The sequence below is a fragment of the Dicentrarchus labrax genome, unplaced genomic scaffold (assembly GCF_905237075.1).
Source record: "Dicentrarchus labrax unplaced genomic scaffold, dlabrax2021, whole genome shotgun sequence".
Lineage (NCBI taxonomy): Eukaryota > Metazoa > Chordata > Actinopteri > Moronidae > Dicentrarchus > Dicentrarchus labrax.
Genome location: NW_026136715.1, coordinates 1447152 through 1464192, shown reverse-complemented (window position 1 = coordinate 1464192; position 17041 = coordinate 1447152). Strand labels below are relative to the sequence as shown.

At 39.8% G+C, this 17041-nt stretch overlaps 1 protein-coding gene across 29 annotated transcripts in view; it reads right to left on the bottom strand.

Annotated features, from left to right (window-relative positions):
- Window positions 1-3312: 3312 nt before the first annotated feature.
- LOC127378057 (NACHT, LRR and PYD domains-containing protein 12-like) overlaps window positions 3313-17041 on the bottom strand; it is a 45790-nt gene continuing 32061 nt past the window's right edge. For 9 of the 29 annotated variants that reach the window (XM_051426561.1, XM_051426568.1, XM_051426562.1 and 6 more), the window contains 7 exons: window positions 14421-16266; window positions 13013-13186; window positions 11492-11668; window positions 10908-11081; window positions 9763-9936; window positions 6390-6563; window positions 3313-4864 (listed from right to left, as the gene is read on the bottom strand). In XM_051426561.1, the coding sequence (XP_051282521.1) occupies window positions 4837-4864; window positions 6390-6563; window positions 9763-9936; window positions 10908-11081; window positions 11492-11668; window positions 13013-13186; window positions 14421-16266 (2747 nt within the window). In that variant the 3' untranslated portion in view covers window positions 3313-4836. Of the gene's footprint in view, window positions 4865-6389; window positions 6564-7416; window positions 7619-9762; window positions 9937-10907; window positions 11082-11491; window positions 11669-13012; window positions 13187-14420; window positions 16267-17041 lie in introns of those variants that run through there. The other 20 variants (XM_051426575.1, XM_051426578.1, XM_051426576.1 and 17 more) reach the window with 18 other exon arrangements.

Below are 17041 nucleotides of genomic sequence, written 5' to 3'. Positions count from 1 at the left end.
TTTTATTTGTATAGCGCCAATTCATAACAGAAGTTATCTCAGGACACTTTTCAAATAGAGCAGGTCTAGACCGAACTCTTTATAACATTAATTACAGAGACCCAACAGTACCACCATGAGCAAGACCTTGGAGACAAGGGCAAGGAAAAACTGCCTGTTAAAAGGCAGAAACCTAGGACAGACCCTCCGGCTCTAGGTGGGTGGTCGTCTGTCTCGACCAGTTGGGGTGAGAGAGAGAGAGAGAGAGAGAGAGAGAGAGAGAGAGACAGACAGGTGCACAGCAACAACAGTATTGGCAATGGCAGTCAAGCAGGACCATGGCAGGAGGCTCCACCAGGATCCATGAGAACCTGCGAGACGAGAAAGCACAAGAACTCCGGGGAAGAAGTGGAGTTAGTAACATGCATTAATGGGACATGAATGAGTGCAGAAAGAGAGAGGAAGAGAGTAGCTCAGTGCACCATGGGAAATCCCCCGATAGTCTAGGCCTATAGCAGCATAACTAAGGGATGGTTCAGGACTCACCTGATCCAGCCCTAACTATAAGCTTTATCAAAGAGGAATGTCTTAAGCCTACTCTTGAATGTGGTGAGGGTGTCTGCCTCCCGAACCACAACTGGAAGCTGGTTCCACAGGAGAGGAGCTTGGTAACTGAAGGCTCTGGCTCCTGTTCTACTTTTAGAGACTATAGGAACCACAAGTAGCCCAGCATTCAGAGAACGTAGTGTTCTAGTGGGGTAATAGGGTACTATGAGCTCTTTAAGATATGAAGGGGCCTGACCATGAAGAGCTTTATAGGTGAGGAGGAGGATTTTAAATTCTATTCTACATTTTACAGGGAGCCAATGCAGAGAAGCTAGTACAGGAGAGATGTGATCTCTTTAGAGATGTGATCTCTTTAGAGATGTGATCTATCTACACTATATACTTAAAACTATCTACACTATATACTTAAAACTAAGTGTTTGAAGTGTGCAGGTAGGCGGAATGAGACAGCCTCTGAACTCTCCGGTAGAAACGGCCCTGTGTCACATTCAGTGTTTAGTTCAACATCCTCCTTTGTCTCGTGTTGTTCTGTCCCAGGTAGGGTCTCATCAGCTGAAGTTGCATTTAGCGGTGTGTTTGCTTTTTGCAACTCACTTGTTTCACAATCCCCTTCCAAGCACAAAGGAGAAGCTACACTGGCCTCAGAAGATGCTAAACTTCGATCTATCTATATCCAGTGTTTGGTTCAACGATTCTTATTTTCAGTTGATGATACAATGACGAAAAGGCCACAGGCAGAAATGTCTGCACCACCTCCTCAATGAATACATTATTTGGGATACTTCTTATGTGTATGTGTGTGTTTGAAGGCTAAATTATTACAGTCAGCAATATTTTTTCATGCTGAATTCAAAACGTTGCCCAGGCCTGACAGACTGGTTGCTTCCTGTTCTCCTTATATTTGTTCTTTATTTCACAAATGACCACAAAAGCATGCATCTGCACAAATATGGTCTCACGTTTGATGATGTGAAATTCAGTAAGGAAATCAGCCGGATGTCCTGTGGTTTTAAAATCTTTCCACGCAACAACTTAATGGAAATGAGTCATCTCTCAGACTGCAAAAAAGACCCTGTAATAATAAATTCACTATTTCTCACTGTTTAACACCATGTGCTAAAGACTATATGGCAGGGAAGTCAGGAAGTACTGAAAGACAGACAGATAGCTGGTTTTGATCTTTTCATTGGATTTCTAGAGATGAAAAATACAAAGAAGGACCAAACTCCAGCTCAATTCAGCACTTAAAATGATTCATGTAAATAAAAATCACTGCCTTACTTCATCTCTGAGAAATTAATTCTACAGACGGATGTCACATGGTATGTTTTATCCATTTAATTTGAAATGTTGGCATTTATGTTTGTGGACAATTTATACTATAAATACACAATTTAATAGAATTTAACTTTACATTTACACGTAGCTTATTGCACAGAAAAGGAAACTGACCTAAGTTATTGATCCAGTGCAGGAACTTCATATTAGGACTTACTATTTATTTTCAAAATTCAAACTATTGTTGAAATGTTTAAACATTGAATATTTAATCTGTAATTGTCTCTATTAATTCAAAATCCACAATGTATTCACGAAACCAGCCATGCCTTGTACTCCAGTCACTCTGATCGATCAATATCTTCTTGCTCTTCCAATTATTTTATTAATATTATGCTACACATCCAATAACACCAACCACAAAGAAGATTGGTACAGTGACAGTCCACATTGTTTTTATTAGTGATAAAAGTAATGTTTTTTTATGTTGATCAATGTAAAAAAAAAAGTGTGTGAACTTTCTATCGTTGCTTCATGAATCACAGCAAACAGCAGATGGTTTCTGCCGACAGTAAGCGACTGAAAGTTAAGTGTAAATTAGAAAAATATTTTAGATAAACATATCCTGACCATTGACAGGTTTTTATTTTGAAATTAAAGCATATTTCAATAATTGTAAACAACAGTAATAATCTGAGCACCAGAGGTCCAAAAACACTAAATCCTACACTCCCATAATGCAACCGGAAGTTATTTCTCATTTCAATCGATAGTTATTATTCATATTTAATACAGTAAAAGTACTAATACCACACTGTTAAAAAATATGCTTTCAAGTAAAAGTATTTGGCGATAATGAGTAAACTGTAGTTCAGGTATTAAACTGTTGTACTATTATATCTGATATCATCGGATTATTCTGACTGATGCATTAATATAAAAGCAAGATTTTAATTTTGGAGTTGGTTGAGCTGATTTTCAACTATAACTGTTTATTTTCATTATGGATTAATCTGCTGATTACTGTCTCAATGAATCTATTGATTGTAAAATAAGAAAACATCACCCTAAACATCTCTTTGTCTTTAAGAAAAGGAAAACAATGAGGTAAATTACAAAGCAGTATCAGTTCACCTTGCATCCATCATTTTGTATATTAGGTTCCAGGAAATTGTAGAAGATATTTAAAATTTTCAAAAAATGATCACGTTTGTCTTTGGTGTAATAGCTTTTCTTCAAGAGCAAAGTCCTTTCAGCCACAGAGAGCACACAATACACAGTTTATCCTTTGAGAGACAGACAGTAAATTAAGACCTGACATTGTTTGAAGTCACAAAACAACGCCACCTTCCAAGCAAACTTTGGGATTCCTAAAAGAAAAACTTGACGCGAGAACGTGCAGTCCTTCATGGAAACTCTGACCCATGTGATGAAACATGAGAAACAGATTGAAACGGATTTCACTGTCAAATAAATTAAGACCTCGCGTATCATATAAGAAGAGTTTATTCTTACAAAGAATATGCAAACAGCTGATTGATTGACACCTTCTGAAGTGCAAAAGAAAGAATGTGAGATAATAAATATAAACGCTGATGTCTGTTATTGCAAGAACTCGTCCAATATAACATTTATTTATATAAATAATAAAGTTACCATTAGAAAAAAAAACACGATTGTCTTCCTGCAGTCAGTAGGAATTCATCTTTTTGTCACTATTTATAGGCTAATATGAGCGTTACATAAAGCTTGCAAAAGTGCACCACATGTTGAATTAAATAAAAAAAGAGGTAAAACGTGCAGTGTGTTATAAGCATTGACTGTATATATAACGACAGTATATATAATGGACAGAGCTGAAAGTGAAGCCAACCTGGAAGTGTCTTAAACCTGCATTCTATGTAAATTCCAGCACCGTTGGCTGCAATAACACAGAGATCCCATTCACCGACTTGACACTTCCTTTATGAGCTCAGTAAACAGTTTCCTGATGAGTATAGGGTCTCAGTCGCTAGTTTAACATTTTGTTCAATACATTATGATGTCCATTTAGTAAATTATGGTCTAATTTAATTTTAAATAGACGATAAAGCAGCGTGGTCTTTTGGGCGGGGCTACCTTTTGATTGACAGCTCATTCACAGTGAGTCCATCCAGCTCTATGCACCAAACTCAGATCAAACTCTCAAACTAGGCAGCGCTGATCAGATACGAAGCTAGATTCTGTTGCCTTAAAATGCTTTAAATGATTTCAGAACATATTTTAGTGTTTAGCTGGAATACAAGATTGTGTGTGACCAGGCGAGCCGCCATTGTTTCCTGCTACGGACGAGTCAAAACTGTGCAGCCAATGAGAGCAGCTCACCTCGCAGTACGTCACGTCCGCTGGATACGTTCACACTTGGTTCTAAGTCAGAACATTTTTGTCCTCTATGTACAGTGGACTCCAGTGGAAACACTTTTTGGGACATTTTTACCATGATATCGAAATTGGTATTTGGAAGCGTAGAATATCACCGGCACTACTTAATTTCTGGTATGGTGACATCCATATGTGCCACTGGTTTATGAATGTGTGTGAATGGGATTAGTTCCTGTTTCTAATGAGCAGCTATGAATCAATGAGTGAATATGACATATAGTGTAAAGTGCTTTAAGTGCTATAGGTGCACTCCATTCCATATAAGAATATCAGAAACTGCTGGTACTGCTGGCAAAAAACAGAAACTCAACTTTAAACATAATATGAACTTCCATTGTTAGTAATGTGTAAATGAACTGCAACACTCCATCGTTCCACAAGGTGGAGCTGTGACAGAAACAGAAATGTGTTAATCTGCAGTTCTGTGCTCATAAATGAATCTGTAGAGACTTTTTTGTGTTCAGATTATCTAATAAAGTCCAGGTGGAGGAGGTCAGACAGTGTGACAGGTCAGAGCTGATGCTGCTGCTTCAACCTCTCTGGATCATCAGGACACAGCGGATCCTCCAACACAACCTCCTTCCTCACCGCTCACACTGACAGAGATCCACACTTCCATCTGAGGAGAGAAGGAGACAGAGGACAGCAGAGATAAATCAGTGTTTACAGAGACTCCCTCCATCAGCACATCCAGTATAAAGAGCAGCAGGGACTTCAGTCCAGTTCAGAGCAGCAGTGGAGCGGCTGCGTAGCGTAGCCTGCTTCCTTTCAGCTCTCATTTTAACGTATTGCAGTGAACACACTGAGCTGAAGCTCACAAACCTGCAGACACTGAGTTCCTGAACGCATCGTTACTGCAGAAACAGAGAGACATTCACTGGCCACTGGAATGATGCATTTAATGCTGTTTGAGTTCTAAGCTGTTAAAAATCAGCTACTTTGGAAATATTAGAAATATATGGATGAAACAAGAGACAAATGGACAGTGTATGTAACAAGATACCCCCTGATGGTGATGACCCGTTAAGTTTACACCTGGCATTAGAATGAGTCTCCACTGACCTCTTCACCCGCTCTGCAAATAAACACTATAGTGCTGGTGTTCTTGTGTATACTTGATTCTGAGAGTCTGCGAGAGAACAACCATGCTGAGGTCTTCTCTCCATGCTGCATGAAGTAAAGAGACTTATCACAACAGGTCTTTAATTCTTAAGATAAATCGCAACTAAACTCTCAATATTTTGGAAGAATTTCTCTTACTGTTCCTTTTTTTCCATCTTTTTTTTGCACACTAAACTCCTATATCAGCCCGAGTATTTTTCCTGCGCTGTCAGCAGCCTGCAGGAGAGACCCTGTAGTGGATTGTGGGATTTTATAATGGAATTTTATGAGGATGACACTTTTACTTCCTCTGACTGTGTGGAATTTTCAAATCACAGATGAGGAAGGAAGGCATTATTGCCAGAGAAAGTAAAGGTATGAGTCCTGCTCACATTGTTTCATTGTCACTCACAATATTTGTAATCTTTGTGATTATGGTGAACATTCGATTTCTATTTTTATTTTTATTGTGTAACCCCAGTTCTCAGATACACCGTAAAGGTGATGTTAGTTTTAATGCTCCACATAGACAATATACAGACAGTATTGTGCCTTAAACAACCACACGTGGTCATGTCACATGTTCTGAACATATGGTGTGTAGATCAAAGACACACACACACACACACACACACACACACAGTGTGCTTATTTAGTTTCATATTGTGTGTTTTGCTTTTATCTTTTTAATAAATGCTTGTGTTAATACATTAGAGCCTGTTTAATGTTGCACAAAGTGAATAATAGCAATCTCTTCTCTGCTGAGATCCATCAACTCATTAGCTATTGATGGTAATTTTGCTTGTAGTTATTCATTAAAATATTAATCAGAGTTCCAAAATAATAGTGTATTTTATGAGACTGAGAATCAATCAATTAATAATTTTCTTGTCTTTAAGGGATCTTTCTGTCTTTCTGTACAATCCTGAAGCCTGTCCACATTCTCCTCTCACAGCTTCACTGAGAAAAGCAGCAAATACTGGATCTGTGTTTAGTCCAAGACTGCTGGAACCAGCATGGACTGACTCAGACCCTCTACTGACCTCAGAGTCTGCAGTCTACAGTGTGGACTCTTCACAAGATCACACAGCAGCTTCACCCCTAAACCCTGCAGGTTGTTGGACTTCAGGTCCAGCTCTCTCAGATGGGAGGGGTTGGACTTCAGAGCTGAGACCAGAGAAGAACAGCTGATCTCTGACAAACTGCAGCCACTCAATCTGAATAAAGAATAAAAGATGTGAGTTTAGAAGACAATGTTCCTGCTTGAAATCATTCAGTGTTTAATAACCTGTTCAGAGCTGAAGAAGGTTTACAAAGAGCAGTATGATTCTCAAGTTCAATATATGCAAAATGTTGGAAAAAGAAAATATTGAATATATTTGTTACTATCTGTTTTATAGTAATTCATTAAAATAACCGCATGGTAAAATTTTAGGTGAAAATAAAGAGTTGAAGATGTTCAGAGTGAACTAGAGAATTTCTGAAGATATTGCAGGTTTGAATGCTAAACTGAACTGCTGGCTTTGAGATTTTGTGAAAGATGTGACATATTTGAGGATTTGTTGAAAAGCTTACACTAGACTGAATTGCTGGCTCTACAAGTTGAACAATAATAATCTGTAAAAGGTGGAAGATTTTAACATTTGTTATACAGGCATGAAAACGGGTCAGGGGTGAAAAAGGTGAGCAGGATATTACCCCTCTAGGGGAGTCCGGGGGCCTTTCTCCCCCAGAAGAACATTTTGAATATTCAATAAAGCATCAATCTGATTCATTTTGAGATGCATTTTTTGCCAACCTGGGGTGAGCTGGAGAAACTTAACTTCAGCCATGAGTCAAAAATATTATGGCCTCCTTACTAAGTATAATGCACCAGAGCTTTAGCTGGCTAACGTTGCGTTCTCTATCCTGCTGTGTTAAATGACTCAATTCATCAAGCTGTAGCTAACGTTAGCTTTACGTTAGAAAGAAACTGGTGATGCAAGGCCCTTCGTGCTAATATTTCCATGAACTCACGCTCCCTTCTGGCACGCGCACCTGTTCGCAGTTCACTGAGTCTCTGGTACCTACTATGGCTCCTTTCAGTGGGGGGATATATCAGGCAGCAAGTGAAAATGTTGTCCTCAGAGTTGATGTGTTAGAAGCAGGAAAAATGGGCAGCGTGAGGATCTGAGCGACTTTGACAAGGGCTGCATTGTGATGGCTAGATGGTCAGAGCATCTCCAAACCTGCAGCTCCCAGTCTGCAGTTCCCAGTCTGCAGAGGTCAGTACCTATGAGGGAAATAGTATACCCTGATGGGAGCGGCTTCTTTCAGCAGGATAATGCACAACAAAGCAAAAATGGTTCAGGAATGGTTTGAGAATGGTCAAACAAGTACGATCCATGGAGCCCCCACGTACCAACTTACAGGACTTCAAGGTGCTGCTACTAATTTGTTGGTGCTAGATACCAGAGCACACCTTCAAAGGTTAAGTGGAGTTCATGCCTCCACAGGTCAGGATTGTTTTGTCAGCAAGCAGTAGTGTTGCTTTCGTCAACAAAAATTATGACTAATCAAATATATATTGCAATATTGTTGACGAATAAAAACAGGACTAAATGTGGTTTGCAAAATAAAAACTCTGCTAAAATATCTCTTCATTTTCGTTGACCAAAACGAGACGAGACGAAATGTTATAGTGTTATTTCGTCTCGCTATTGTTATCATTTTGCAATATTTCTGTTTTCTGAGACTCGGGGCTGCATCAGCGCACTGCGCAGACGCAGGCTACGTCACTTCCTCAATCCCCACTTGCAGCTTTATTTAGAAGATGCAGCTGCGGTGCGTTAATGTTAACGACAACTCAAGAAACAAAGTTAAGTCTGGCACAAAGAAAGGGACCGATGGCCAGCCAGCCAAGATGGGGAGAAATGCAGCCACAAAATCGCAGGAAAAAACACCACGAATCTTAAGAGACATCTCAAGGCATTCCATAATGAAATAAAAAATAAAAATAAATAAATATGTTGTAAATTCAAATCAGAGCGTCTTTCGTGTCTGGAATTGAATGTATTCTTGAGTCTATAAGGTAACAATAATATAATAAGATAACCTTGTTTGACTTGTGAAATGGGTGACTTAAAGAAAATTTTGGTTTTGTCTATACCATACTAGGTACCTAACTGGGTTAAATAGAACTGCATTAATAAAAAGAGACTAAAATACAATTTTCATTGACTTAAACTAGACGAAAATGTCATGGATAATTCTGACTACAATAAGACTAAAATGCTCAGACTTTTAGTCGACTGAAACTTGACTAGACTAAAAGGGGAATAAATGTGACTAAAACTAATAAAAACTAAAATAACAGTTTGACACAAACTAAAATTAAAACAGGCGGCTAAAAACAACACTATTAGGCAGGAAGTCATAATGGTATGGCTGATTGGTGTATCTGATAAGGTTTGAATGTAGCTTCCAACTGAATGATTAAACACAAGTTGACAAAGTATAGAAATGAGTTTGAATAATTGGAAAAGGACAAAAGGATTAAGACTGCAAAATACAGTATAATCCCAGAGATTAATTGCATTCATTAAGTAAAGGATGCAAGAAAACATGAACTGCTGGATTTAACTTATATAAACTAAGGAAGTATTCTAGTTGGACAAGTGAGAAATAATAGAATTACAATGAATAAGACTGAAAAGTTAAATAGATTTCATAATGTGTTCAAGATCTTGAATATTACAAGATCTGAATTCACAGCTTGAAAAATACTTGAAAATTGTCTGCCTGTCTCTCTGACTGTCTCTTTGCTTATCTGCCTGTATGTCAAACTGTGTTAATTAGGTCAGCTCACTCAGCTGTGCGCTCCCAACTCCAAATAAGTGTCATGGTAATGGTACCTGCTGTGTGTCTCCTGGGTCAGAGGTTTCATTTCATAGAGATTCTAGCTGAGGCACACCTCTCATGATTATGCTTCAAACCCTTACTCCTATCACCAAAAAGTAGATGTATTCAGCAAGACGAGGGCCTGCTGACCACAACTGGTGAGATTTGTGTGTGTAGAGTCAAAAATGGGACCGCACCAGCTGTTGGAAGAAGTTGCTGTTTTTGCTTCACTCCTGAAATTTCTTCTCCCATTTAAAATATATATATATATATATATATATATATATATAAAATGAGGCAAAAGTATGAGTCAGATTTTAAGTCAAAATTTCGTGAATTTGAATGTACAACAGCTGATGAAACCAATCGCTGATATATTGATCCAATTGCCCAACCCTATTATGTATGAACATAAATTAGGTTCAATTGTTAACGAAAGATATCAGATCTACAACAGTAACAGAGAGTCAGAGAACTGATCCTAAACTGTGTTTAGTCCAATACTGCAGCATGGACTGACTTAGACCCTCTACTGACCTCAGAGTCTCCAGTCTACAGTGTGGACCCTCCAGAAAACCACACAGCAGCTTCACTCCTGAATCCTGCAGGCTGTTGTCACTCAGGTCCAGCTCTCTCAGATGGGAGGGGTTGGACTTCAGAGCTGAGACCAGAGAAGAACAGCTGATCTTTGACAACCAGCAGCCCCTCAATCTGAATAAAGAATAAAAGACGTAAGTTTACAATTAAACAGTTGTTTCACAGAAATATCTGAAATACAAATACTGAATATATTTGTTAATGTCTGATAGTTGGAAATGTGATTATTTATTTTCTTCATTATGTTTACTTATTGTTATTATCATTTATTAAGAAAAGGAGACATTTAATGGACCAGATCTCCTCTGACCTCTGATTTCTGGTCTGCTGCCACAATGTTAGTGTGACTTTTGATCTGGAGTCTGCACCCTGTATTTTATTTTGAAAATTGACCGGATTCTCTGAGCTGTGTCTGACTTCCTGCCAATGTGATCTGTTCTGTGCTGCGACACACCAGCCCCCCAGGAAGAGCTTTGGCCCTGGTAGAACAATACTGACTCTGTGTGAGGCCCATGTAGTGACCACGGTATCCGTTTGGGTAACTCACTCTTGGGCTGACTGACATTAACAGACTCTGGTGTTTGCTTGAAAATATTAAATGTCCACAAACAGAAATATGCTCCTACAGCCCGTATGACATGTAAAGTTTCACCATTGCTGAAGTTTGATCTTGTTCTCTTTGGCAGAGCCTCAATAAATTCTGTGTGTCAGTCATCAAGGTCTCCTGAACTCTTCATCGAGTACGAGTTGTTCATCTTCTTCACAGTTTCTCCATCACACGTACAATATGTTTTCATTGATCTGCATGATTCTGCTGCATACAGTGATGTTTGAGGTGTGCTGATGCACATGTACCATCAATTCAGATCAATTCAATTCATAATAATTTCTTTATCAGCTCTGTGATTTGGATTCGCTCCAAAGTTTAATGTTTTCTTTCTTAACCGATACTACACCCTCCCAACAAGTTTCATAACAATCAGACCAGTAGTTATAATGATAATAATTAAAATCCTGCTGACAGACAAACACACAAACAGCACAAAAGCATATCCCTCATGTTAAAGGTAAAAATGGTGTCTGACCTCAGAGTCTCCAGTCTACAGTGTGGACTCTCCAGAAAACCACACAGCAATTTCACTCCTGAATCCTGCAGGTTGTTGATACTCAGGTCCAGCTCTCTCAGATGGGAGGGGTTGGACTTCAGAGCTGAGACCAGAGAAGAACAGCTGATCTCTGACAAACTGCAGCAACTCAATCTGAAGAAAGAATAAAAGATGTGAGTTTAGAAGACAATGTTCCTGCTTGAAATCATTCAGTGTTTAATAATCTGTTCAGAGCTGAAGAAGGTTTACAATGTACAAGTTTAGAAAATGGAAACTCCAAACACCTGAACCCAACAGGATGCAGGTTGCAAACTGTAAAATACAAAGAGTGAAAAAGAGCTCTCATTAATATTAATGACAATGTGCTGCTGCTTCAATAAAGACGTAGTGACTTCAGCTCTTAACCTCTGCCAGCTCCACCAGTGGCTGGTGGAGCTGGTGGAATTTTGGGGAAATGTGAATAAATGACAACTACAATATTTCTTTTAGGAATAGTGGAGTCATAAAATCAAATCAGCTTCAGTTTAAACTATTCAGTCAGTATAAGCAAAATGGTGTCTGACCTCAGAGTCTCCAGTTTACAGTGTGGACTCTCCAGAAAACCACACAGCAATTTCACTCCTGAATCCTGCAGGTTGTTGTTGATACTCAGGTCCAGCTCTCTCAGATGGGAGGGGTTGGACTTCAGAGCTGAGACCAGAGAACAACAGCTGATCTCTGACAAACTGCAGGAACTCAATCTGAATAAAAAATAAAAGATGAAGATACAAATCATTTATAATTCACTAAGATGTGTTGAGGTTTAAAATGTGTTGCTCTACATTACTATGTCCCAATCAATGAGCTTTTCTCTAAAATCAGTAGAGTGACTTTGTCATTGAGTTCTTGTGGATCATCATAATGTAAGCCTTTTACAGACTTCCTGTTTCTTCACAATAAGACCATCCCCCCAGTACAGAATAAAATGCAAGCTTTCATACAAGCAGGTATCTAGACAACTGAATATAATGAAATGTTTTAAAGGGCACATATTATGCAAAACCAACTTTTTAATTGTTTGATTATATACATTTGGGAATCTGGAGAGCCTATCAACAGACAAAGTGTGAAAAAAGATGACTCAGTAATGTTTTTGTGGGCTGCTTCAGTCAGAATACATGAGATATTCACACAATTCAGATTTTTCCCCAATTCTGAAGTGTTTTGGATTTTCATTAGCATATTGCAACCTTTCACCTGCACGTTGCCACCCACCTCAGCTTACTTCCGCCTTGTCTAGCGGAGCTCCACCATTGTCCCTACAAGCAAGCGACTGAGCCAGCAAGTGGCCGGCGTTGTCTGAGCAAAGGCTTAAGCACACTAACTGTTCAGTCCTTGGCTGCAGAGCCCAACACAAATCTCTACATATGAACGAGCACAGTGGATTCATTTTCACTTTCGATGGCAATGTCCGGCTAGAGTCGGGGAAAGTCTGTACGTGTGTGAACCACGTCGTGTCGGACTGTGATGTTGTTGAAGTTTTCTTACGCCCCATACAATGAAGAAGGCCTCACTACCCCCCATGAAGTTTTGGCGACCCCTAATGGGGGTCCCAACCCCCAGGTTAGCAAATAACAATTTTTCATTTCTGAAAGATAGAACAGTTTGATGATTCTTAAATACAGTTTGATTTGTTAGACAGCATAAACTTTTTAAAACTATATACAGTTTTTGTTTTTTTTTCTATCGAAATCACCAACGCTGACTGGTCTCACCTGTTATCTAAGAGAGTTCTTTCCTTTGTTTTTTCTTCTTTCTTTCTTGAATTGTCAAACAGACTTTGCTATGTTGGGACGTTATGGCCTGTGTTAGGATGCTTTTTATTATTCTTCACTCTGGTTTAAGACCTCAGCAGCTGCGTTTGTTGTCTTGGTAGCAGCCAATTCAGTTTCTCTGAAGCCTGTTTGATTGGCTACCATCAAATCAACAAAAACCCAATTAATTTCCTGAGATCTGTGCTCAAACACAACCGGGAAGTTTATAAACCAGATATTTAAATTGAACATATACAAAATGTATATACAAGTTACAGTTAGTGAACTGACCTCAGAGTCTCCAGTCTACAGTTTGGACTCTCGAGTCCAGCAGACAACAGCATCACTTCTGAATCCTTGAGGTAGTTGTAACTCAGGTCCAGCTCTCTCAAATGGGAGGGGTTGGACTTCAGAGCTGAGGCCACTACTTCACAGTGAGTCTCTGAGAGTCCCCAGTTAGAAAGTCTGTCATGACACATTGAAACATTTACAAGATATGTTATGAAACAGGACATTTTATATTTGTTTATATTCCATCGTCAAGTGCTTGCTCACAATGGGAATTTTTGTGTTTCTGAAATTTATCTTAGCTTCCCCAAAATTATCACTTAAATAAATAAGTCACTACACCAGCTACCTAGTTATAGTGCTGTCAGTATCCCACTGATTTGAGTTCAGTAGCAAATCCGCCATTCGGTACACACACACACACACACACACACACACACACACACACACACAGAATTCATTGTAGGCTAATTAGGCTTCCACTGTCCTAAGATCAGTGGGGGAAGCTTCTCTGTCACATGTCACGTCACAAGGGTTCTGCTCATGGTGGGAACTGTTGTGTCTCTGTAAATCATGTTATAAGGAGTACAGCCTGAACCTGCTCTATTTAAATAGGGACCTGAGATAACTGTACAACTGTACTATACAAATAAAACTGAATTGAATTGATTCTAAGCTGTTTTAGTCTGGATAGATCACAACAGGTTTTAGGACAACTCAGTCTGTGTGCTGTGGGTGGCCTTGGCCCACCCTGGATCTGGTCAGTGCCTCATTTATCCAACATTATGGGCTTACACTTGCATATAGTGCATGGTGGGGCTTACAGTCTGCTAGATACTTGTCGTTTTGCTGGAAAAAGTTATAAATATCTTCATTTTCAACTCAACTGTCTGTGTGTTGGTAAAATATAATTATTGGGTTGAGGGCCTCTGTCTACCTCTGCCACAGTTTATAAACACACAAACATATTTTTCTTACATATGAGATGTATGACTGTGATCCTCTGTGGGCTCTGGATAAATTCATGTAAATTTCTGTAAAAACTGATAGTATGAAATTTGATGTTGTAACTTAAGAGTCAAATGCTCACATTTGTTTAGGTTTATGAAGAAATGTATTAAATCGTCATCGGTAAAAGCTATTATTGTTATCATTATTATTCATCTTCCCCCATCGTTGTGGCATTTGTCGTCATTATCATATAAACCAATAAAGAGGATCACTGTATTCATTCATTTAAAGAAACATTGTTCAAACAGCTTTTGAAACAAGAACATCTGTGACAACTGACATATTTAGTGTGTAATAAAAGGGTGGAACAGCGCTTTTAAGAATAATATAAATGTTACAGCATTGAAGAACTAAACTATTAATAAACACTGATTTATAATGTTAACACATCTGGACTTACACAGCCTTTCTGCAGTTCCTCACAGCTGGAATCAGTCTCTGTCGTCCCTCCTCTGATGTGTTGTACTTCCTCAGGTCCAACTCATCCAGAACCTCCTCTGACATCTGCAGCATGTAGGCCAGAGCTGAGCAGTGGATCACAGAGAGTTCCTTCTCTGATCTGTTCTCTGACTTCAGGAACTCTTGGATCTCCTGATGGACTGAGTGGTCGTTCATCTCCATCAGACAGTGGAAGATGTTGATGCTTCTGTCAGGAGATATATCAGCACTGTTCATCTTCTTCAGGTTGTTGATGACTCTCTGGAGAATTTTTGGACTGTTGTCTGTCTGACCCAGCAGGCCTCCTAAGAGTCTCTGGTTGGACTCCAGAGAGAGGCCATGAAGGAAGCGAACAAACAGGTCCAGATGACCATTTGTACTTTTGAGGGATTTCTCTGTGGCTCTGCTCAGGAAGACATCCAGAGATGGGTTGTTGCCAAAGTACTTAAAACTATTCTTAAAACACTTTGGGTCTGAGTCCCTGTCTCTCCATTCTTTTCCAAGGAAACCCTCCAGTACCTCTGTGTTCCTGTTGGTGTGACAGTGAAACATGTAGACTGCAGCCAGAAACTCCTGAATGCTCAGATGAACAAAGCAGTAGACTGTTTTCTGGAAGATCACACTCTCTCTTTTGAAGATCTCTGTACAAACTCCTGAGTACACCGAGGCCTCTGTGACATCAAGACCACACTGCTCCAGGTCTTCTTGGTAGAACATGATGTTTCCTTTCTCTAGCTGTTCAAACGCCAGCCTCCCCAGCTTCAGAAGAACTTCTCTGTCAGCCTGCATCAGTTCCTGTGGACTCATCTCATGTCCTTCATCGTACTTCTGCTTCTTCCTCTTCGTCTGAATCAGCAGGAAGTGTGAGTACATGTCAGTCAGAGTCTTGGGCAGCTGTCCTCTCTGGTCTGTGGTCAACATGTGGTCCAGAACTGTAGCACTGATCCAGCAGAAGACTGGGATTAGACACATGATGTGGAGGCTCCTGGAGGTCTTGATGTGTGAGATGATTCTGTTTGACAGATCTTCATCACTGACTCTCCTCCTAAAGTACTCCTCCTTCTGGGCATCAGTGAAGCCTTGCACTTCTGTTACCCTGTCAACACATTCAGGAGGGATCTGATTGGCTGCTGCAGGTCTGGAAGTTACCCAGACGAGAGCCAAGGGAAGCAGATTCCCCTTGATGAGGTTTGTCAACAGCCCATTGACTGAAGACTTCTGTGTGACGTCAGACAGAACCTCATTGTTGTGGAAATCCAGTGAAAGTCTGCTTTCATCCAGGCCGTCAAAGATGAACAAAAGTTTACAGACAGCGAGCTGCTCTGCTGTGACCTTCTGTAATGTTGGATGGAAAACATGGAGCAGCCTGAGAAGACTGTACTGCTCATCTTTGATCAGGTTCAGCTCCCTGAACGAAAGCAGAACCACCAAACTGACATCTTGGTTCTCCAAGCCCTCTGCCCAGTCCAGAGTGAACTTCTGCACTGAGAAGGTTTTACCAATGCCAGCAACGCCGTTCGTGAGAACCACTCTGATGTGTCTCTGTTGGTCAGGTAAGGCTTTAAAGATGTCGTGGCACCTGATTGGAGTATCATGGAGCTTCTCCATCTTGGAAGCTGTCTCAAGCTGCCTCACCTCATGTTGGGTATTAACGTCTTCACTCTGTCCCTCTGTGATGTAGAGCTCAGTGTAGATCCTGTTGAGGAGGGTTCCACTTCCTGTTTCATCAGTTCCTTCAGTCACACATTCACATCTCCTCCTCAGACTGATCTTAAAATCCCCTAAAACCTCCTGCAGACCACCGTCTGCTGAAAGAGAAGAAAAAATGTGAGTGAAGAAAAAGATTTTGAGAATCTGCTGATTATTGTCAAGAACGATTTAAAAAACTATCAATGTAAAGGTTATAAAGTCCATCTGAAACCTCAACTAGTGTTGTAAATCCCAACATGCACTGAAAACAGTAGTTTACAAGCTGAAGTGCAGAGAGTGTTTTTTTAGCAGACTAAGCTGTTTAATGTACTGAGACTGATGAGCTTATTAGTAGTGGTCGACCACTATGGATTTTTCACTGGCAGATGCCGATATTTAGAGACCAGGGCTGCTGATGGCTGATATATAATGCAGATAACACAAAGAAAACTCAAGTATAATTAGGTTCTATTCTATTAGAAATGCATGCACATGTGTACAGCAGGATGTATGACAGTTACAGTACGACACTCAAAACCAACTTTTTTTTCGCCACCCTCCAAAACTCACAATGGGAGGCACTAACATTGTTCCACAGCAGCCACACTGATAAGGAAACTTCACTGTGTTTGCAGACATTTTACTACTAATTAGGTGCTGTAGCCTGAAAACTGACGTTAGCTTGTTCAACAAGTTGATCTGCAGGATGAGACGTGTTCAGTGTTTCCTACAGGATGACAGTTTACCTGAGGCAGCGGCTGAGGGGGTAAAAAATTTTTTTTGAAAATACAGGCTACATTCCCCTGTCCTTGGAGGCTGGATTATTTCCTTTTTAATTTAATTTAATACTTAACTCGCAATTTAACTCCTTTAATCTGCTCGCCTTGATTTTCC